Source organism: Talaromyces proteolyticus (assembly GCF_021365285.1).
Source record: "Talaromyces proteolyticus strain PMI_201 chromosome Unknown BGW36scaffold_7, whole genome shotgun sequence".
NCBI lineage: Eukaryota > Fungi > Ascomycota > Eurotiomycetes > Eurotiales > Trichocomaceae > Talaromyces > Talaromyces proteolyticus.
This window is the reverse complement of record NW_025764283.1, coordinates 1616151-1638538: the sequence shown is the minus strand read 5'-3', so window position 1 is coordinate 1638538 and position 22388 is coordinate 1616151. Positions and strand designations below refer to the sequence as shown.

Here is a 22388-nt window from a genome sequence, read left to right as displayed (position 1 = left end):
CCGGCATTATATTTGGATGAGATGGCAGTCTTCTTGTAGAACGAGTTCAACATACACGTGGCAATCAGCACTATCAGCAAGGCTCTTACTTCAATCAGTTGATCAAAAAAGATAGCACGTCAAAAGGCAAAGGAGCGCAACAGGGAGCTGAGAAATGAATATTTTAATTATATATCAGATTTCAGCTCAGATCAGCTGCTGTTTGTCGATGAGTCGGGGTGTGATAAACGAGCGGGATTCAGGCGCACAGCATGGTCACCTCTGGGTGTGGCACCAATCCAAGTTTGCAAATTTCACCGTGGCCGACGCTATCAGATTTTGCCTGCATATGCCCAGGATGGTATAATTCTGTCTCGTATCTTCCAGGGTTCAACCGACGCTACAATATTTGAGGATTTTATCAAACAACTCCTTAATCACTGTGGAAAGTGGCCAGAGCCAAAGTCTGTTCTTGTTATGGATAATGCATCTTTTCATCATTCCGACCGGATAAAAGAGATGTGTTTGAGAAAAGGAGTTAAACTTGTGTATCTGCCCCCATATTCACCAGATCTGAATCCTATCGAAGAATTCTTTGCTGAGCTGAAGGCGTTCATAAGACGAAATTGGCAACTTTATGAAGAGGACCCCAATCAAGGCTTTGATAACTTCCTGGAATGGTGTGTTGATACTGTTGGTATGCGAGAGCAAAGCGCCAAGGGCCATTTCCGGAATGCAGGTTTGAAAATAGACGAATTATGAATTAAAATGCTACTGTACACTCGGATGCAAAACCGGTGTCGGGGTCCTACTCTCGATTGTTTCTCGAACCTTACGCCAAGCTGGGCTAAACTACTTTCAGAGAAACTTAAATACTGTTAGATTTAGCGTGGTAATTTTACCCTGCGTTACTTGATTGAGAAAATTCTTGGAACGAATTGCAAAAAAAAAAATTGAGAATTCAGATGGTTCTGTGTAATTGACAAACTTGCACCCAATTTACTAGGGGGAATGTCCTCGGTTTTGAAGATTTCAAACCCCTCCTTTTACAAGTGTTTTCATATAATTGGTCAAAAATCCGACTAGTCGAAGTCGACTCGAAGTCCAATCGGAGCCTCCCAAAATTCGCCCATATTTTCTAACAAATACAATCCCACTTCGCCGTATCACGTATGGTATTGTACCGGACATATACATGATCAAAGTTTTGCAATGCCTGTTTCTCTCTACCACGGATACAGGCTTAAACTGAATCGCGGGGAGCATGCACTATCCGTGAGTGTCATTGGCTGCTGACATATCAATCTCCAATTTCTCAGTCTGCCAACCGATCAATGCCGCAGAGGATGATAGGGTATCGGGATGGCCACCGCCTAAAATCTTCATCTGTAGCTGTTCGCAATTTTGCAGTAAGTCAAGAGCTTCCGCGTAGCGGCCTTGCTCTTTCAAAGTGAAGGCGAGGTTGTTCATACTGGACAGGGTGTCAGGATGCTCTGCACCTAGTACCCTCTTCCTTGTCTCCATCACCTGCACCTCCAGCTCTTCTGCCTCGTTCCATCGTCCTTGATTACAGTATGTCGTCGCCAGGTTGGCGATACTAAACAGCGTATCGGGATGCTCTACACCTAGCACTTTCTTACTCGTCTCCATCACCTGCACCTCCAGCTCTTCTGCCTTGTTCCATCGTCCTTGATTCCAGTATGTCGTCGCCAGATTAGCCATACTGTTCAGCGTGTCAGGATGCTCTGCACCCAGCACTCTCTTACTTGTCTCCATCACCTGTACCTCTAGCTCTTCTGCCTCGTTCCATCGTCCTTGATCTCTGTATGTCGCTGCTAGGTTGGCCATGCTGATCAGCATGTCAGGATGCTCTGTATCTAGTACCCTCATCCTTGTCTCTATGACCTGCACCTCCAGCTCTTCCGCCTCTTTCCACCGTCCTTGATTCCAGTATGTCGCTGCTAGGTTGGCCATGCTATTCAGTGTGTCAGGATGCTCTGTATCTAGTACCCTCTTCCTCGTCTCCATCACCTGCACCTCTAGCTCTTCCGCCTTGTTCCATCGTCCTTGATCTCTGTATGTCGCTGCTAGGTTGGCCATGCTGTTCAGTGTGTCAGGATGCTCTGCACCTAGTACCCTCTTCCTTGTCTCCATCACCTGCACCTCCAGCTCTTCTGCCTCGTTCCATCGTCCTTCATTCCAGTATATCGTCGCCAGATTAGCCATGCTGTTCAGCGTGTCAGGATGCTCTACACCCAGTACTCTCTTCCTTGTCTCCATCACCTGCATATTTATTTCTTCCGCCTCGTTCCATCGTCCTTGATTCCGGTACGTCACTGCTAGGTTGGCCATGCTGGACAGCGTGTCGGGATGCTCTACACCCAGCACTCTCTTCCTTGTCTCCATCACCTGCACCTCCAGCTCTTCCGCCTCGTTCCATTGTCCTTGATTCCAGTATATCGCTGCTAGGTTGGCCATGCTGGACAGTGTGTTAGGATGCTCTGCACCCAGCACTCTCTTCCTTGCCTCCATCACCTGTACATTCACTTCTTCTGCCTCCTTCCATCGACCTTGATTCCTATACGTCACTGCTAGGTTGCCCATGCTAGTTAGTGTGTTAGGATGTTCTGCACCTAGCACTCTCTTCCTTGTCTCCATCGCCTGCACCTCCAGCTCTTCTGCCTCTTTCCATCGTCCTTCATTCCAGTACGTCAATGCTAGGTTGGCCATGCTGTTCAGTGTGTCAGGATGCTCTGCACCCAGCACTCTCTTACTCATCTCCATCACCTGCATAATCAGCTCTTCCGCTTCTTTCCATCGTCCTTGGTTCCTATACGTTGACGCTAGGTTGGCCATGCTGGACAGCGTGTTGGGATGCTCTACACCTAGCACTCTCTTATTCGTCTCCATCACCTGCACCTCCAGCTCTTCTGCTTTTTTCCATCCACCTTGGTTCCTATACGTTGACGCTAGGTTGGCCATGCTGGACAGCGTGTTAGGATGCTCTACACCCAGCACTGTCTTACTCATCTCCATCACCTGCACCTCTAGCTCTTCCGCTTTTTTCCATCCACCTTGGTCCCTATACGTTGACGCTAGGTTGGCCATGCTGATCAGCGTGTTAGGATGTTCTGCACCCAGCACTCTTTTACTCATCTTCATCACCTGCACGTTCAGCTCTTCCGCCTCGTTCCATCGTCCTTGATTCCTGTACGTCACTGCTAGGTTGGCCATGCTGTTCAGTGTGTCAGGATGCTCTACACCTAGCACTCTCTTACTCATCTCCATCACCTGCATAATCAGCTCTTCCGCTTCTTTCCATCGTCCTTGGTTCCTATACGTTGACGCTAGGTTGGCCATGCTGGACAGCGTGTTGGGATGCTCTACACCCAGCACTCTCTTATTCGTCTCCATCACCTGCACCTCCAGCTCTTCTGCTTTTTTCCATCCACCTTGGTTCCTATACGTTGCCGCTAGGTTGGCCATGCTAATCAGCGTGTTAGGATGTTCTGCACCTAGCACTCTCTTATTCATCTCCATCACCTGCACGTTCAGCTCTTCCGCCTCGTTCCATCGTCCTTCATTCCAGTACGTCAATGCTAGGTTGGCCATGCTATTCAGTGTGTCAGGATGCTCTGCACCCAGCACTCTCTTACTCATCTCCATCACCCGCACATTCAGCTTTTCCGCCTCCTTCCATCGACCCTCAAGCAAGTATATTGACCCCACCATTTGCATACCAGCCAACGTTTCTTCATGTTCTGGACCTAGGAGTTTCTTCCGAACATTCATCGATTTAACCGACAGCTGCTTACCCTCAGCCCCATTGCCTTTTCGCCAGTCATACCATGCGGCCTTGTACAACACGGCAGCCCACTCTAGTAATGAGTCTCGTTCCTGTGGCCGCTGGAGGGCCGCTGACTTTGCATGCGGGAAAAGCACTTGACACTGTGTCCAATTCTCATACTCTCCTGTGGGAAATTGTGCATTGAGATTCTGGATATACTGCCGTTTCCATTTCTCCAGCTCGCTATTCGCTTCTAGCCATCTCCGTGTTGCTAGCTGCACCAGGCTGTGCATATTGAAGGTCGTTCGGTCCACATTGATTGAGATCAAGGAGTATCTTCGCAGCATGAGAATATCATCTTGGAACTCATCCACTATGCTAGATTGAGATTGACTATCTTCTGCATCATCACCCTCATTTAGCTCTGCAATTTCCTGCCTGCCGTGATCACGAAGAAGGGCCTCGGGAATCCCTTGACGGTCGAAGAAACTCATAAGCGATAGTAAGTCGGCTGCTGATCGTCGGTTTTGGCGTATGCTGTCAAATGAGATCTGCCATGTCGTGAGGACCGAATTCTTGGCCTCCCAGTCTCGACGAAACTGGCCCTCTTCGTGGTCCAATAAACGGAACTTCTTGCGGTCGCTTTTCTGAAACTCGTTGAGATACTGCCGTAGCGAACAACCTCGATCCGGGTCAGAAATATATGCTGCGGCTTGGACCATGGCAAGCGGGATAAACTCCAACGCTGCTGCAAGTTCAGAAATATCCTGGCTATTATCCTGCTTCTTATCCTGCTTTCCCAGCTTCTTGTCAAATAGTGCTCGTGCGTGCGGCTCGTCCATTGGCTCAACCGCAATAATATCGCGCTGGTCCACCAGCTTTAATGCGGCTTCCTTGCTTCGTGATGTTATCAGAATGGACCCATTCAGGCTTTGTGGAAGATACTCTCGCAGAGGGCGGTCCGCTCTGCCGTTTTCATGACCAGCCTGAGCCTGAGTACCATCAAGGCGGTTGATAAGGAAATGAGCATCATCAACATTATCCAGTATGAGAATCCACTTTCCATTCTTGCTATCTCGCAGCCAGTCGTGCACAATTTTAAAGATGTTAACCTTGGGATCGCGTCGCCCAAACAGCTTAACAGTGTCTGCAATCTCCCAGTAGCTTTGCTCAAACCGGGCGGCGTTACTAGCATGGACCCAGAAAATCCATGTCTCAGGCGATCGCTCGTGGGTTTCATATGCATATTGAATCGCAAGTTGTGACTTCCTGCACGTAGAGTTAGCAGTATGGCTACCAGTAAAGCGCATGCACATTTTACACACCCGACACCACCTAAACCTACCAGCACGGTCCGGGACCCTGGCGCAGCACATCGGCGGTGGAGCTGATTTAGGATCGTCCCACGGTCAATAAAATCCGGGTCGCGAAGGAACGGAATGGATAGCGATGGACAGGGTGGAGTCTCGGGACGCTCTACGGGACTATTGTCAAAACGGCTCCATGTGGGTGAAACAGCGACTTACCAGCGGTGTAGTGATGGTGGGTCTCAACATTCCCAGCGTTGTGACCAACTTGAAGTCCGTAATTGTACGCCCCTGAGAAGAAGGCATTATACTCAGGAGGAGCCATGATGCTGATTGTGGATCGGAAGCCGTATATGGAATCTGCTCTTTGCCGTCCGAGTAGACGTTCCTCTTGAGCTTCCTCGTGTCATCGTTCTTCTCTATAGTAATCCGCTGATGACACATATGGAGCAATGCGGGAGGGTGGGGTATGATGCAGAATTTCGGGCCCTCATTGACAGGCTTAAAAATTCCAACTCAGACCCAAGAGTGGGACTGAGATCGCGTTGTACCGTGCCCCGCTTTGTTGCGGGAAACGAATCTTGCCCTCTAAAACCTCAGAATCCACCCAGTGACCATCTCGACCCACTTGGTTCATGACGGTGCATGCATTCTAACCTGCAGATGCAACAATTTGTCAACCGCCGTGCTGTCATGACTCAACTACCGTGTTTATTATGGTTGAAGACTGAATGTACATTAATCTACAAATAACTCATGAAATACTCTCAGCAAAAGATTAAATAATTTTCTTGGTTTCAAGTATCCATTTCCAAGACCAAACGTAAGCCTGATTGTAATTTATCTGTCACTTGTATACCAAGAAACAGGTAATGTAGAACTTGACCAAAGTCTATGTACGTCCGATACAATACCATACGTAATACGACGAACTGTAGCCGTCTTGGCGTTTATCTAAAAGTAGTTTAGTTCCACTTGGCGCAGGAATTGAGAAACAATTGAGTAGAGTAAGATCCCGACACCAGTTTTGCCTCCGAGTGTACATCACATTCACCAATCTCCAAGTATCTTCTTAATGGAGCACTTTAAAAGGCCTATTAACTTTAACTTACTACATACTTATCGAAGTGTTGGGAAGAGATAGGGCTATTTTATTTATTAGGTATTTCATATATACAGTCGAGCCCGAAATCGCCTTAATCATTTAGAGGCTTTATAAACGTAACTAACCTGAATTGGGTTAGTAGTCAATCTTAGCGGTTGACAGAAATCAGGATCACATGAGATCGTCACCTATAGATCCAGTTCCTGATCCCCACATGAAATATGGAGCCTCCACTCTTCCAATGATATTAACAACCCAAAATTAGCTTATCATAATGGCTGGATCTAAGCCTCATCATAATTACTATAAAATACTTGGAATCCCTCAGTCGGCAGATCCAACCACTCTTAAAGCAAGCTATAAGCGTCTAGCAATGATTAGGCACCCTGATAAGAACCCTAGTGCCACCACTACGACTGAATTCCAACTGGCAAGGACATCTCTTTATTCCATGACCTAGCAAGATCTAACAGCATATATAGCTTTAAGAAGCATACTCAACCCTTAATGACCCCATAAAACGTAGCGATTATGACAGGGAATATTCTCAAACCAAGTTCTATCCTGTGACGTCACATCCCAATACACCCGAATCGAGTCAAAACAAGGCGCAACAAGAATTGAGACAATTGCAGATACAACTAGAACTTCTTCGAAAGCAACTATCGGTGCAGAGTATTGAGTTATATAACGCCCAGATACGTTTGTGGGCGTTGAGCATAGAGGTTCTTAATTTACAAAGAGGAATAGAGGAAATAATGAGGCAACAAGCTGAAGAAAACACAATGTGGGCATACCTCGCTTCATTCTTTTCCAGAAATTCGCAAGAAGCAGAGGTGAAGAAGACGCAACGAGATAGAGATCGACTTCAGAAGATCGCAACGCGAAGTATCAAGGAAAATATTGTTAAACAACAAAATAGTATTATTCAAACTTATAAACGAGCTATTGATACTATTAATGAAAACATACACTCAACAGAGACGAAAATTAGAGTTAGAGAGGACCAAGAAAGAAGGAAAATAGAGAAAGAAATTCTTCGCCAAAAGCGTAACAAAATGAAGGAGCAAGAAGAAAAGAAGGCTCGGGAAGCTACCAAAAAAAGAGAGAGAAAGGCTAAGGAGTCACACGAAGCAGACCAGGCTAAGAATAAACAGAATTCTCATAGTAAACAAACATGCCTCCACCGATGTTGGTGGAATTAGGTTGATGGCCGTGTTGTTTGCAGCTGTTGCTCGGTTCCTACTCGCAAATTCGCTTTCAAGTGTCCCGGCTGTGCCAAGTTAGCGTGCGCCCCATATCGGGATTCTCTCAAAGGAACACAGTCAAACTGGGACAGAAGGTCAGGGACTAGTAACTCACGGCATTTGACGTTCACTCGAGATGATCAATATTTCGGTTCCGATTGGTATTGAACTCTTTTTTTTATAATGTAATCTATGATAATACAGAATGCTATATACTATTACTTTAAAAGACAATACTTATATTTATGTTCAATGGTTTTTCCTGAATTTTAAATCAAAGATGTGCTCGTGGTTTTACGTATAGTGTGTGAAAATGCCCAAGGGAGTGAAGGCTGCCTATATAAAGTTAGTACGTTGCGATTCACATCATGCTAAGGCACTCGCTGATTGGTTATTTTTTAGACTACTGTATCACGGACTGGCGGGAATCGGCACACTCCACGCTTTTATAACTTAAAATCCTCCCAAGACTTGTCAACTACGGTTCAAAGCCATACACGGATAGGGTCCCACTTGGTTTAATCAATGGCGCAGATCCTCCTTAGACCTAGTATATTTGATCAACCGTTTTTAAAATTTAACGAAAGTTTGCACGGAATAAATGAATGAATGGATTAGCATATGATGACGGCGCTCTACAAATTATTTCTCTATAATAATTTCACTCCTCCTCAGGCTCCTCTGCGTAGTTCCTGTATTCACGATGCTTAAGCCACAGTGGAACATCATTAGCGAACCTGCGGGCCATACCAATTACAACCCCAGAGAGAGATCCTAGGTCATTATCAACAAAAATCTGCTGCAGATCAAAACACTGTGCCAACACAATATCGCGTGCTCTGATAATATTTTCCTTAGAATTGACAGTGCTCACTCATCCTAAATGCCAGTTAGTGTAATTTTCAAGGGCTTCTTTAAAGGATTCAGTTATCTTGAACGAGCGAGCTTGTTCAATTCTAAAAGATTTTAATTGATCACCATCTAATAAAAAGCTTATAGTCTAGAATGCCTAGGTCAAAAGAATAATAATATTGATAGAAAGAAGTCCTAATGAATTTACAATAATATTATAAGCTTTTCGTCGTTAATCACTTTGTTATTATTCTTCTGCATAGAGCTATTCTTAGATAGTCTTAAGAATGTTATTATAAGTATTAATGACTCCTTTATTTTCAACATATTTAACAAGGCTACGCAAATAATACGTTCTTAATCTGTAATACGTTTTACTCACTAGATTCTACCAGCAGTGTGAGATCCAGCCCACCAAGCTCATAGCAATTGGCCTAATAGCCATGCAGATTATCTACCAATTGGAAAAAACCTCAAGATGATATATCACAAATAAGGGAATTACCCCTCATGCTCGCAATATGGAACCCTATTAGGAAGTAAGAGTAATCTATCCTTTATACTTATTAGCTTGAGACAGGCCCCAGAGCTTAAAAAAGCCTCAAGCGGTTTATTCTTAAAATATATAAGTTTACCTTTAATATATTGAAGTTTTTATATTACCTCAGCACCTAGTAGCCTCCTAGTCGATTCCAAGTAGGACCCTATAACCGCTATATAATCTTTCCAGACAAACCCAAACTTACAGTAACCAGGAACATTAAAAATAAAAATTACCAAAAAAAGCGTAGTAAACTTAGATTGACATGACCGATGATGAGTTCTGCACGACTGCTTGCCCAACCCACAGATTGACAACTGTATGCACAGTTACCGCGCTTATGCCACGTCGTGTTGGCAGTTAGATGGAATCTCTTATCTCTTACACTACATTTAAAACTTCACTGACTCACAAATATCCCACCAAAATAATATAACCACAACATATTTGCAACGCCAAAAGAAGAAAATATTTCTTTACGCCCGTTATACAGAACAGACGATAAAAAAATGCAGTCTACAATTAGTAGCGTTAACTCTGCAGCAGAACTATTAAACTCGTAAGGCCGGGACATAACAATCCTAACTGTATTCCCAATCTATGCATAGTTCGCTAATGAATAATAACACAGCTTGTTCTTGAACCCAGAGTATAGCAATTTGACTATAACATGTGGCGCTGAAGTCTTGCCTGTCCACCGAAACGTCGTCTACCCTAAATCCGCCTACTTTGCGCATGCTTGTGCTGGAAACTTCAAGGTTTGTCGCCTTTCTCCACTTCATTAACAATATTGATTTTGAGGTTCATCTGCAGGAGGCCTCCAGAAATATTAAACTCAAAGACCGAAAGCCGATATTAGTTAAGAAAGTGCTCCAATTCCTCTATATAGACGATTATACACTCGAAATTGAGACAGCAGGACGCTATCACAAGGATGGAGAGAAGCAAATCAATTCGGAGAAATCACAAGAGATTCATCAAGGGAACTTTGGTCCTATTGCTGTGGGAAGCGATACAATTAAAAGCAGTCCCACACCACCAAATACCGCAGTGCTGCAAGAAGCAGAGGTCACTACTGCATGCCATTTTCACATTCTAATATATATTCAAGCCGATTATCTTCAGATCGACAGTTTAAAGGTGGCTTCAAAGAAAAAATTCCATGCCTCATTTCATAATATGTCCAACAGGAGATCTTTCAAAGCCACTATTAAGGAAATATATCGTTCAACACCTAAATCCGATAACCAGATTAGGAATGCGCTGGTAGCCTCAACGAAGGATCATTTGGCGACTCTCCAACGTAGAACAAATAATATTCTTCTTGACGAACTTCTGAAACGTTTCCCGGATTTTACAACGGATCTTTGCATAACACTGCTAAATACCGACGGCGGGCATCAGAAGCAAGTTAACCAAAAAGCCTCTTTATTCTCTCCTATAAAGTGAAGCTGGTGATTTATAGACTTCCAAATGACGAGTGGGTTTGAACATCAAATTAATTAATAATTAACAGGGCTCGTTACTCATTAAGGAAAAGATTACATTAGCAAAACCTTGACTAACTATTACGGAGCGGTTAATCTAATGAAGTGAAATAAACATGCGTTCTAAAAAACGATGCCAAAATTAAAAAAGAGGCTCATAGTGGGTTGACCACTCACAGATATCCTGGATAAAGCGACATGCCACCCCCTCCATCACACCCTGTTCAGTAAAGAATTTCCAGTCTTAATCTTCATCTATTTGCCTGAGGTCGTAGCCTTTTGCTAATACCACCCTGCAAGCAATATCGACATGATCCTTCATCTCTTAAGAAACTACCCATGACTTTTACCAATTAGCATATTGCTTCACTGCTTCATCTAACGGGAGATCCGGGACCACAAGCGAGTCCATCAAGGAGGATCTAAAATATGAATATGACGTTGAAGACGGAGAACCAGCTGATACGACCATCATAGATGATTAAGAAGACTGAGATGGTAAGACATTGATATTGATTGACAGACATAGCGACTCTATTGACTGGTGTCTCTTAGATCTCTGTTTTCGCTCCAGAAACCTTTGCTCCTCCGCGTAGAGTTATTCCCAGAACTCTTCCGGAACATCATCGTGAGTCTCAAGCTTAAAAAACTTCCTCTTTACCATATCAACAAGATATCTCAAATGATGCGTATTGAGCTTATAGTATTTTTTACCAACAGGATCCTGCCAGCAGTATCCCTCAGAGTTTTTACACAGCGGTCCAGAGCATCTCATCTTATCATATACCTCCCGCCAAGGAATAATTTGACCAGAATTCCTTTCAGCATCAATCTGGTCGCTGAGTTCGGTAAACATCCCATTTATCACTGATCGCGTGTTCCTTTTTTCGCCATTCCTTATTAAAGTTAGACCACTTTCATCTGCAACATAATTAACACAAACATCAAGTTTAAGCTTTTTCCCCCTGCAAAATAGCCCCTCCCACATAAGAAGCTGCTCTTCTATCATCGCCCAGTCGATATCTGTACCTTCAAAATTTTAATAGAGTTTTTACGAACGGTCGTTTAACACTAAAGCCATTATCATAATATCTTCTAAACGAGCACCTCGACTAGTAAATATTTTTCGGTTTTCAACACTCTGCACCTTTTTCTTCAAAGATTTCTCCCAGTATATCCCAGGTGCAACCACCAAATTTGGTTCTATAACTCTCTTAACTGTTCGGTTGTTAAGAGTAACCTTCCACTCAATCAGATAATGGATATAGACTGATGATTACTCATTATATGTCTTTTTCTCGTTCCACAAAATAGACAGGATAAAACATAGTTAATCCGTTTGTGATTCTCATGATTCAACGAATATATGGCTGGGGCAAGGACTATATATGCGTAGCGTGATAGTCTCGCTCAGATAACCAGGTGTAGGGGCGTATAAAGGAGTGCTTTCCCATAATTCATAAGGCTGGGGCGAAATATTATCGTCATTATAGGAACCGTAACTCATTGCCACGAAGGAATACATGCCACCGACAAACCTAAGATTAGCGTTACCATAGGGTTAGTCTCGGATCCTAAACCATGTTGCCTGAGGACTGCAGCTAACAGGCTCAAAAGAACGACTAGCAGCTGCATGAGGATGGTTCCTCCTCAGCAGTACTCCGGAGCACTAGCCGACCAGCAAATGAGAGAATAGCCCTGCTACAAATGTCGATGTCTCTGCATTATGATACTGTAGATACAAAATACTGAGATGCAATGAACTTAGCAGGTTGCCAGGTTTACTAGGCTGCCAGGCAAATTCAGAACACGTGTTCAGACCTTAAGTCGAATATTCTAGATTTGTATTTTATCACCGTACATATACTGTAAATAAAAATTGGTATCGAGATGTTTCCGGATTAACATAAATACTACGCTATACCATTTATATCATAGCGTTTCTTGGCATTGTTTCAGATGAAAGAGAAGAGAGTTCTGGTTGTTACTCCGAACCTGCAAAGCACTGTATCAATTGCTACCAATATGGAGAATCAGACACGATCTCAAATTGACCGTATGCTTGACCGAGTTCATTCTTTGGACGATCTTTCCGCAGACAATGCTATTGAGCTGAGACGTATCTCTGAGCGTTCTCTTGTGATTAACAAGTTCAAGATCGCGTCTGCTGAGTATCAGAACTGGATCAATAAAGTTGGTGATGATATTCGTGGTGTGGAATATGATGCTCAGAATGCATGTATTATGTTGAAAGAACGTCCAGGCCGGATGAATGAGGCAGCGGCTGATGTGGTCCGTGAAGTCTTTCATCAAATACGAGATAGGTTGAGTGGTACTGGCTCGCGATACTTCTTGACTGGAAGTGCAGGTATTTTAACTGTTAGCTCTATCTCCTTATATGTGTTATTTCATAAATATAACTATATTCTTAGATTTTTCATTGGCCGACAAATTTAGTGGCTCTATAAAACAAGCAGATGCGTCTCTCATGAAGTCTGAATGTAAGTGGCCAGATGTAGTTCTAGAGGTTGGTATTAGTGAGCCTACAAACAAACTCTTTGAAGATGCACGGCGATGGCTGGAAGGTAGTGATGGCAATACCAAACTTGTCATACTTGTTGATATTTAGGAGACAGAGAAACCGAATACTTCAAATGATAAATGGGATCTATCTGAGACCGATTTTCAGGAAACCAGTCATGACAGGCTTTCTGATAAGATACTCCAATGGTACAGTACTTTGCACAATCAGCGTTACACCTGAAATATTCTCAGCTTTTTGTTCTAGGCACCTGCCAAGAACTACTACTGTAGTAAATATATAGTTAGGGTCGGAATAACCTGGTTACTGTAATTTTTCCGCTGAGGTACTGAACTATTACAGAATTAATACACTCGTAAATTACTCGTATCACCTTTTCAACTGGGACTCAACTCTGTCCCCTTCGATCCTCCTAGGACAATCATTAGTGCAAGTACTAGAAAGTAGTTAGTTCTAGGTGTTACTCTCGTTGTGGCAAACTACTGTATTAGCGCAGAATAAGCCCCCTGTTAATTGTTGAGAAGACCTTACTGGACTTCAACACTTGATTTTAGTACTGGAATTTAACACCGGATGTGGCGGCCTAGAAGCAATGGCCTAAGGCAGCAGCTCGAGTCCCGTGACTCGAGAGTTCGCTCGCTTACTAGAAGGCACACACTTTGTAGATAGCTTCAATTCTCTCTCCCTAAGCTTAGTATTTCCAGTGAGATTGCACCTGTTAGTTTATCTCTCAGATTGGCGCCTACACTGGACTTCACTTGATTCAATACTGGATGTCAGCACTCAATTTTTACACTCGGTTTCAACACTTGATTTCTCGGATGTGACACTGGATTTCAACACTCAAGTTTGATACTAGAGTTCAACAATGGATTTCAGCACTCGATTTCACTGATTTCAACACTCGATTTCAACACTCGATTCCAAACCTCAATTTTAATAGTGGACTTCAAAACTCAATTGCAACAATGGATTTCAATACCGAATTTGAACACTGGACCTCAACACTGGACCTCAACGCTGGACTTCAACATGGGATTTCAACATGGGATCTCAGCGCTGAACTTCAAGAATCAACAGACCTACGAGCAATAGCTGGAAGCCTGGTCTGAACAGAGTGGAACGCCTGTGTTCAAACCCACCAGGATTTGGAATAGATTTCTAGAAATCCCACTCGAGACTAGAGTGCATGGTGTTACTTAATGTTCTTTAGGTGCAGCCGAGTAAGTTAGCTTTGTTTATCCGTTTCCGAATCAGCTGCTCCCCATTCATTCAACGAATAAAGCGCGGATTGAGTGCTTGGATGATCAGGACCCAACTGTACTTTTCTGAGTTGGAAACTTATCCTCATCAGCCTTAGTGCATCCTCCTTACGTCCCATAAATCTCCAAGTTAATGCGAGGTTGGCCATGCTGGTCAGTGTATCTGGATGCTCCGCCCCAAGCACAATCTTGCGAGTCTCCATTACTTGCACCTCTAGATCTTCAGCCTCCTTCCATCGGCCTTGATTGCTGTACGTTGATGCCAGATTGCCTGTGATGACCAGTGTATCTGGATGCTCTACTCCAAGCACTGTCTTGCAAGTCTCCATTACTTGCACCTCTAGATCTTCAGCCTCCTTCCATCGACCTTGATTTCTGTAAGTCGAGGCCAGATTGCCTGTGATGACCAGTGTATCTGGATGCCCTGCTCCAAGCACTGTCTTGCAAGTCTCCATTACTTCCATCCCTAGCTCTTCAGCCTCCTTCCATCGACCTTGTTTCATGTATGTTAAAGCCAGATTGCCCATGCTGATCAGTGTATCTGGATGCTCCACCCCAAGCGCCATCTTGCGAATCTTAATCACTTGCACCTCTAGATCTTCGGCCTCTTTCCATCGACCTTGTTTCATGTATGTCAAAGCCAGATTGCCCATGCTGGTCAGAGTATCTGGATGCTCCGCTCCAAGTAGAACCTTGTAAGTCTCCATTACTTGCACCTCTAGATCTTGAGCCTCCTTCCATCGGCCTTGTTTGCTGTACGATGATGCCAGGTTGCCTATGCTAGTCAATGTATCTGGATGCTCCGCTCCAAGCACTTTCTTACGAGCCTCAGTTACTTGCAAATGTAGCTCTTCAGCCTCTTTTAATCGACCTTGAATCATATATGTCACTGCCAGATTGTCCATGATGAGCAGTGTATCTGGATGCTCCACCCCAAGCACGATCTTGCGAATCTTAATCACTTGTATCTCTAGATCTTCAGCCTCTTTTAATCGACCTTGTTTCGCGTATGTCAAAGCCAGATTGCCCATGCTGGTCAGAATATCTAGATGCTCCGCTCCGAATACTATCTTGCGAGTCTCCGTCAGCTCTACCTCCAGCTCTTCAGCTTCTTTCAATCGACCTTGTTTCATGTATGTCAAAGCCAGATTGCCCATGCTGGCCAGTGTATCAGGATGCTCCGTTCCAAGCACTTGCTTGGTAGCTTCTGCTGCCTCCGCGAGGGGTGATTGTGCCTCAAAGTACCTTCCATCAGTCAGTAGACATTGACCATATCTACTTAGGAGTCTATGATCAACTTTGGTCTGCATCCGATCAAGTGACAATGTGAATTTGATGTGGGGTAAATAAGTTCTCCATTCATCACGATTTTCATGAACTGGCAATGGAAAGACTTCTGTGAATCGGGATATAACATCCCTATAATATCTTTCGTAGTTCTGTGTCTGCTTAAGCCAGTTTCTTGTTACTAAATGAACTAGTTGGTGCATACCAAAGCTGTTGCTGACTTGCTTTGAGAGAAAGGAGTAAGAAATTAGACAAGCAATAGCCTCAAGCTGCTGTTTGCTCGATGGACCAGGAGGAAGAAGTGCATGAGGAATAGTTTTTGGTTCAATGCATGATATGAATGACAGATAATCTGCAGCCAAAGAGTTTTCGCGTTGGATCTGCACAAATGACACAATCCAAGTCGTCACAATTGGGTTCTTCTGATCCTGGTATCTCCAATCATCTTCAAAGTTTTCTGAGAGCGTCTTCACGAGGCACTCCTCGGTATCATTCAGAAGTGAGAGATAGTAAGGGATGGTAGTGTAGTTCATAGATATATATGTACCAGCCTGCACGATAGCAAGAGGAATGAAGCATAATTTCTCTAAGAGTTCACTTGTATCGTCATCATTATCAAGGACCTCTTCCTGGCCAAGAGTTTTCCTTAATAAAAGTAATGATGTGCTCGTGTCCATCTCGGGTGCCTTCAAGACAGAATGGCGAGCAAAGTTTCTTGCAATTCTTTCACTACGTGTGGTCAAAAGCGCACAACCATGGTGATTTCTTGGAATGTAGTCTGCCAGTCGGTAAGAACCGCCAATGTTTGATTTTCCAAACCAGGCGTTAATATCATCGACGCTATCAAACACCATAAACCATTGACAAGAAATTTCATCATTCAGGTAATCCATGACCAGTTTCTTGACATCTACTGTTTTGTCTTCCATTCCTGGAAGTGCCAGTTTTTGTCCAATCTTACGGTATGCTTGCTCAAAGCTCTCTGCACTGGTGGAGGTCACCCAAAAAACCGAGCAGTTTGGATACTTGTCTCTGACTCGATATACAAGCTCGAGAGCAATTGACGTCTTGCCCATCCCCCCAGAGCAAAGAGCGCCATCTTTGAGAAGCGGTCATCAACAAAAAGACCTTCTTCCAGCTGTTGAAGTTGTGATTCACGACCCACAAAGTCCTCATTTCGCTCAAATGGAACTAACCAACTCCGAGCATTTGTAGCTGATTAAATCAGTATACGTGTGTGATGCTATATCGCAGTTGTTCTGCATAGGAGATGCAACAGAAATCTTACGGACATTTCTTTGTAGTGGCCGGCCAAATCTCCAGAAATGCTTTGGCACAAGATGCAGCAGTAGCAGCAGCATAATCTTGCCACACTTTGTTCTTATGGCTGTCCGCGTAGTCACACACGCCTTTGATGAGGATGCAAGGCAAGTTATCCCATACCCCAGCCCCTTCCATCTCAAACCCAATCACATTTTCCATTTCAGCTAGTTTGTCGCGGTGCTCCCCGGATTTCATCACTGTGTTGGCAGATGCAATGGTCCCAATGTAGACGTAAGGCTGTACAGATTCAGCTCTAAGCCGGTTCCGTTGAATCAACGCCCCAGCACATCCAAGACTCTTACAATCTTTCATTAAGGCGTCATCACATACGGTGTCACTACTGGACTTGCAGTTGAAACAGGTACACTGAGTGATGGGGCCCTGCTGGTAGTGCTTATGGCGGTAGGATGCTTTAAAGAGCACATCATGCACAGTTCCTGGATGCTGCCACTCTGAGCCTGATAGCGCTTGAAGTGTCTGGAGGTGTTTGTAGGTCTGCTCTTGTAGTTCGCTCCGTGTTTTGCGACCCTTCAGGCCGGCAAGGAAGGCTCGAATCTCTTGGCTCGGTCGCCCCAGCGTCTCTTTAACATCACTCTTGCGCCGGAATCCATCAGGGTATTGCCTGCCAAAATCGTATTGGATCACACTGTCACTGACAATAATGTCTCCCAGTACAATCTCAGCATTGCTAGATGGGAATGGAACGGCCCCACAGATACCGACCACCAGAGCCAGCTGAATTCGGTTGTAGCTGACTCGTAGATTGGCCGTCGCACCTGCCGCACTTCCTATCCCCATTCCCGGTAGATAGCATAGAACAATATTGTACGGACCAATCCTTCCAGTAATATATGCGTTTTGGTCCCCAAATTGTCTGCCGTAAATTTTGCCGAATTTGTCATAATTTTCATCGAACAGGGCTTCAACAGCATCAGCTTCTAAGGTGCGTGCGCAAATAATGGCGATCTCGAACTCGTCGCGGGTTCGCGGGCGCATTATGGTTTGACGTTAGCAGCTATATTAGCTTCGTGATCCGTGAGCTACTGGACGATTAATCAGGAGCGAGTGAATCCGTAAGTTCGCAATGGGATGCTCTCTAATTATTAAAGAGCCGCGTGGCAAGGCTGAGACAGTGGATTGAAGAAGATTTGAATGATTTTGGGAAGGCATGGTGGTGAGTTTCGAGCCCTCGCTCAGCTGAGGTGCAGTTTCTAGCCATAGCCTTGTATGCAACGTTCAGCCAACAGCCAGGTCCGCCAGGCATCTGCGGGCACGTGTTCAGACATAAGTGTCGGAATATTTGGTACTAAGCATATTGGGAAAGGATTCGAAACGCCGCAAAATTACGATCAACGGTGCTAAAACCATATCCAAAAATTCGACATTTCCCAATTTTCATTACCTTACCCCTGATGATAAATATTAGTGTAAATTCGCATACAAATACGTCTAGATAGATGAGTTCTTTGCAACTCAGGCTTGTATCTCAATCCAATCGAGGTGCTCTGTCCATTTCCTGCTTGAGTCCGAAGCCGGTATCAGACTTCAACACCCTCAAACCCAGCGTAGCAAGCAAACTCCTGAACCCGATTATATAAAACCGCGTTACAGTAAGTATTATCTTAATATTAAGATTTTTTATTTTTAATTATTAATTTTAACTGTAAATATCTCTATTAATATTAATAATTAAAATGTACTCCGTAGAAAATATGTCAATAGATTTGCTAGGAAAGGTACTTTCTAGAGATATGAAATTTATGAGAAAATAATAATAGTGGTGGTAGCTGTATGTCTTGTAAGTGTGTCATTAGAGCTATAAACAATACCATTATCTTCCTTAATGACTTATTAATCTGTGTGGATGGCATTCTGAAACTAACATATCAGAGGTTAGTCCAGAGAGCAGACATGGTAGGCGCCATGGATTGGATCGACAGTGACTCGTCGTTCTACGACGTCCGGGTTGCACGCAGCATGACGAGTGATTTATTCCTTGAAATCCCACGAAATGGTAGCTGGGAGCAGGTTTCAAATGTGATAGTATATTACAACAGCAGAGTATACGTATGTTAGTCAGATTTGAGAAAGTTCTTTCCATTTTCAGTAAGTGTGCGAAGTATGGGAGAATATGATTGCGGCAAGGCCAAGCGTTCGGACATCGTACGCACCTTACGGATTGAGGCGCACCCCGTTGACCTGGTAAGACAACCACAGTACAATACAGGCCGAAGAATAGCCACGATGCTTCGGTCTCTTGCGTCCTCGCCTGAAGATCCAGAGGTGCGTATACCGCTAAGCTTAGGACTGAAATGGACCTAGCATTCACGGAGCTGGGATACGCCACGGAAATCTACGGAGAACGCCACTCTTGCGCGGATGTTTTCCGTGGCATCTCAAATCTCCGAACAAAATCCCGAGCCTAGCTAGATTCGGTGGCATTTATGACATTTGGGCACACAACAAAGTCACTGGGGCACATCATGATGATTAGACATACTATAGCCACTAGAATACACCACGGCGATTGGGGAATCCCACGGCGATTGGGACACACCACAGTTGATTGATTCATAGGCTGTCCTAGCCACCCATAGGCAACTATGCAGCGTTCATCTCTAAATACAGGTGCTCCCACTTCTTGCTCCCATAGAGTAAGCCGTGCTGTTCTAACTGCTTCCGATTTGCTTGCTCCACGCTTGCTTTCCACGGTCGCTATAGATCTTATAACTGTTTTGTGTCTGTGCACTTGGCAGACCTTTTTGGGCCCTCCTTCGCTTCTTTTCAGAAAGTTTCTTTTATTTTTTGGATCACAAAGTCTGCATCGCATCCTCCAAATCATTGAGCTGCAACTCGAACTGCATAGCCATAGCGCATCTAGCCATTGAAGAGTACTAGCCGGGCAAAGCAAGGGCAACCCGTGTGAATCGCTCAAGGAATCAAGATGGGAAGCATCGAATCTCCAGTTCCCCAAACGGTCTCTTCCTATTCAGTTCTGTCCGAATCTAAGCGGCTGTTGACGGAAGCTCTACTCAAAAATCCCAAGATCGCCAAGGACATACCTCGAGATGCCATTGACTTTGCCCCTCGTGTGACATTCACAGGCGCCGAAGTCCCGTCAGTTCCAGTCAACTGGCGCTTCGCAGAGTCTGTTGCGAGTCTAAAGGCATTCGAAGCCTGCATCGTCTCTGCCCTGCTTAAACGAAAATACAATGTCGAGCTTACTGGAGCCAGCATCAACATAGACCACGCACAGTTGTTCTTTATGAGTGCTTTTATCTGGCAGATAAACCCAGGCACGGAAGAAACTATCGCTATGTCCAAGAACCTCAGTAAGATGGACGATTTCATCCCAAACTATGATTTCCACAAGACGGGATCAAGTCTATATCGGACTTGCGTGACAAATCTCTACCAAACCAAAGACAGGCGATTCTTCCATCTACATGGGAGCATGAACCCCAATCCATCGCTTGAGAGTATCGGTCTACCTGTGGATCGCCCTGAACTGAAGAGCTGGGAAGACGCAATACAACCATTCATTGAGAAACTGGCGACTATCGACTCGGAGGAGATGCAACACCTTGCGTCCGATGTCTATAAACAAGCCGGGGTCATAGCCGAGACGGTAGACTCGTTTCGCGCCTCCGAGCATGGGAAAGCAAATGCTCACGTGGGTCTCTTTGAGATCCATTACGTGCCTAATACCTCACACAAAGCCTCGTGGTGGACGCCCTCCGCCCAGACTTCCCCAGAAAGGCCCCTGGCGGGCCTCAAAGTGGTCGATCTGACCCGCGTCATTGCTGCCCCTGCTGCGACTAGGGGTCTTGCTGAGCTCGGTGCGAGCGTTATGCGGGTCACATCCCCAAATCTTGTAGATCGCAGTGCTCTCCATATTGACTTGAATTGGGGGAAGTGGAACTGCAGTCTCGACCTCAAGACGGATGAAGGAAAGGAGAAACTACGAAGCCTAATCCGAGAGGCAGACGTTGTAATCCAAGGCTACCGCCCCGATGTGCTGGATAAATACGGGTTCGCCCAAGATGCCATCATAGAGATGGTAAGGGATCGTGGGCGGGGCATCATCTCGGTACGAGAGAACTGCTATGGATGGCATGGGCCTTGGAGCTATCGGTCGGGTTGGCAGCAAATAAGTGACGCTTGCGTTGGGATCTCCGCCGGATTCGGGAAGGCCATGGGCCTGGCCAACGACGAACCAGTCACTCCTATCTTTCCAAACAGCGATTACATGACCGGCATCGCTGGGGCCACCGGTGTGTTGTGTGCGCTGATGAGACAGGCTGAGCAAGGGGGAAGCTACAAAGTCGATGTCGCATTGAACTATTACAACCAATGGCTGGCCGATTCGGTGGGAGAGTATCCTGAAGAGGTGTGGCAAGATCTGTGGAAGAGAAACGGAAATCAGGTGTTCCGGTATGTGAAGTCGTTGAGGAGCCTTGCTCTCGTGATATCATCGCCATACTGACGCTACTCTGCCTGAAGTTCTTACCATAACATGAATTATACGATTCCGAGATACATCGATATGATCACGAAGAACAGCAAAATTATCAACCCTTCGTTCTTTGAAGATCGCGAAAGCAAGGCTATCGGGAAAATTGTACGCACACCCAAGCCCGTCATCAAATATGACAATGATCAGGTGCAACTGAAGTACAATATAGGAACAAGAGGTAATGGCAAAGACGCACCACGCTGGCCAGTCGATTTGATGACCGAGGTTGTGCAGTAGTTCTGCAATGGAATATTGTAGCGAGTGAAAATATGATATCTAGTTTCATAGATTCGCTGGATCCACTTACCATCGCTCGCGAAAGTACTGTGCTGAAACATCGCTGTAACCCCTAAACCAGAACTCAAGGCGGAAAATTAGTTTGTTCATGCTTATCTTCAACACCTCTAAACGGGGTCCATTCCTCAGAAATAAATCTTGTAGAAATCCTAGCAGGCTGTCTGGCTGGTCACTTTCTCGAGGCAGGCCGATACCCATTCTAGCCAGCCATAAGGCTCTGATCCGGCAGGATTGTGAATAGTCTCGTTTGTAGCCGCCTCTAGCGCCAGACTGATCTTCTGGCTCTGAGAAGGATTCGGGACCTGGCCAGCCCCATATTTTGCGGCCGATCATCATGAGTAGGGTCTTTACTTCTTCTACTAACAGACGATGAAGAGTCTGTGCAGGGGGGAAGCTATGGTAATCGGTCAGATGCTCGGGGTTCTGAGTTTTTTGCGTCTTGTTAATATGAATGTTCGTCAACGCAAGGCTTGTTTGGAGTCTTTGGAAGGGTTTGGCCTGGTTTGCCGGAACAAGAGGCGCAACGTGGAATGGAAATTAACTGGGTCGTTTATATACTCGGGCAGCTTCTTTGGTCTATCTTGGCTCAGCAGCATTGCGGGAATAATGGACACAACGATGGACCCTGCCAAAGAGCAATGATGAGACTAGTGGGAACCAACCCACAGTTCATTTCCCAGATGCCGGTGGTCGGTTTGGGGCCATCGTATTCATCTCAGGTGATCTAGTCGCTCCTAGACTCTTGGTCTTCTCAGACCACTTTCATGTAACCCACTTGACCATTTTAATGACACGATATTATTATCATACGCTTGATTCCTAAATACAAATCCACAGGTCTATATGCTCAAGCAGT

At 44.9% G+C, this 22388-nt stretch overlaps 7 protein-coding genes across 7 annotated transcripts; 5 read left to right on the top strand and 2 right to left on the bottom strand.

The window, feature by feature from the left end:
- Positions 1–1248: 1248 nt before the first annotated feature.
- On the bottom strand, positions 1249–5398 carry BGW36DRAFT_428480 (putative kinesin; the record flags this gene model as incomplete). Its single annotated transcript, XM_046220554.1, has 3 exons — positions 1249–5035; positions 5092–5242; positions 5293–5398. 3 exons carry the CDS (start codon positions 5396–5398, stop codon positions 1249–1251), a joined length of 4044 nt encoding a protein of 1347 aa, XP_046071409.1.
- A 1391-nt stretch (positions 5399–6789) lies between these two features.
- BGW36DRAFT_452023 (uncharacterized protein) lies at positions 6790–7448 on the top strand (the record flags this gene model as incomplete). The annotated part of the gene is made up of 1 exon (XM_046221836.1): positions 6790–7448. A coding segment is annotated over one exon (594 nt), but the record flags the coding sequence as incomplete, so codon positions are not given.
- A 1879-nt stretch (positions 7449–9327) lies between these two features.
- BGW36DRAFT_398018 (uncharacterized protein) lies at positions 9328–10267 on the top strand (the record flags this gene model as incomplete). Its single annotated transcript, XM_046218353.1, has 4 exons — positions 9328–9377; positions 9450–9576; positions 9632–9809; positions 9885–10267. 4 exons carry the CDS (start codon positions 9328–9330, stop codon positions 10265–10267), a joined length of 738 nt encoding a protein of 245 aa, XP_046071407.1.
- A 2063-nt stretch (positions 10268–12330) lies between these two features.
- BGW36DRAFT_428478 (uncharacterized protein) lies at positions 12331–12934 on the top strand (the record flags this gene model as incomplete). The annotated part of the gene is made up of 2 exons (XM_046220553.1): positions 12331–12673; positions 12738–12934. The coding sequence occupies 2 exons, from the start codon at positions 12331–12333 to the stop codon at positions 12932–12934; spliced, it is 540 nt and encodes a 179-aa protein (XP_046071406.1).
- A 1141-nt stretch (positions 12935–14075) lies between these two features.
- On the bottom strand, positions 14076–17715 carry BGW36DRAFT_398014 (kinesin light chain; the record flags this gene model as incomplete). The annotated part of the gene is made up of 12 exons (XM_046218352.1): positions 14076–14145; positions 14167–14279; positions 14316–14405; positions 14442–14455; positions 14477–14581; positions 14603–14675; positions 14700–14707; positions 14729–14902; positions 14933–16327; positions 16358–16432; positions 16462–16611; positions 16689–17715. 12 exons carry the CDS (start codon positions 17713–17715, stop codon positions 14076–14078), a joined length of 3294 nt encoding a protein of 1097 aa, XP_046071405.1.
- A 915-nt stretch (positions 17716–18630) lies between these two features.
- Positions 18631–19149, top strand: BGW36DRAFT_360302 (uncharacterized protein; the record flags this gene model as incomplete). The annotated part of the gene is made up of 3 exons (XM_046214162.1): positions 18631–18790; positions 18827–19002; positions 19042–19149. 3 exons carry the CDS (start codon positions 18631–18633, stop codon positions 19147–19149), a joined length of 444 nt encoding a protein of 147 aa, XP_046071404.1.
- A 514-nt stretch (positions 19150–19663) lies between these two features.
- On the top strand, positions 19664–21472 carry BGW36DRAFT_297115 (alpha-methylacyl-CoA racemase; the record flags this gene model as incomplete). The annotated part of the gene is made up of 2 exons (XM_046211327.1): positions 19664–21153; positions 21223–21472. 2 exons carry the CDS (start codon positions 19664–19666, stop codon positions 21470–21472), a joined length of 1740 nt encoding a protein of 579 aa, XP_046071403.1.
- Positions 21473–22388: the final 916 nt, after the last annotated feature.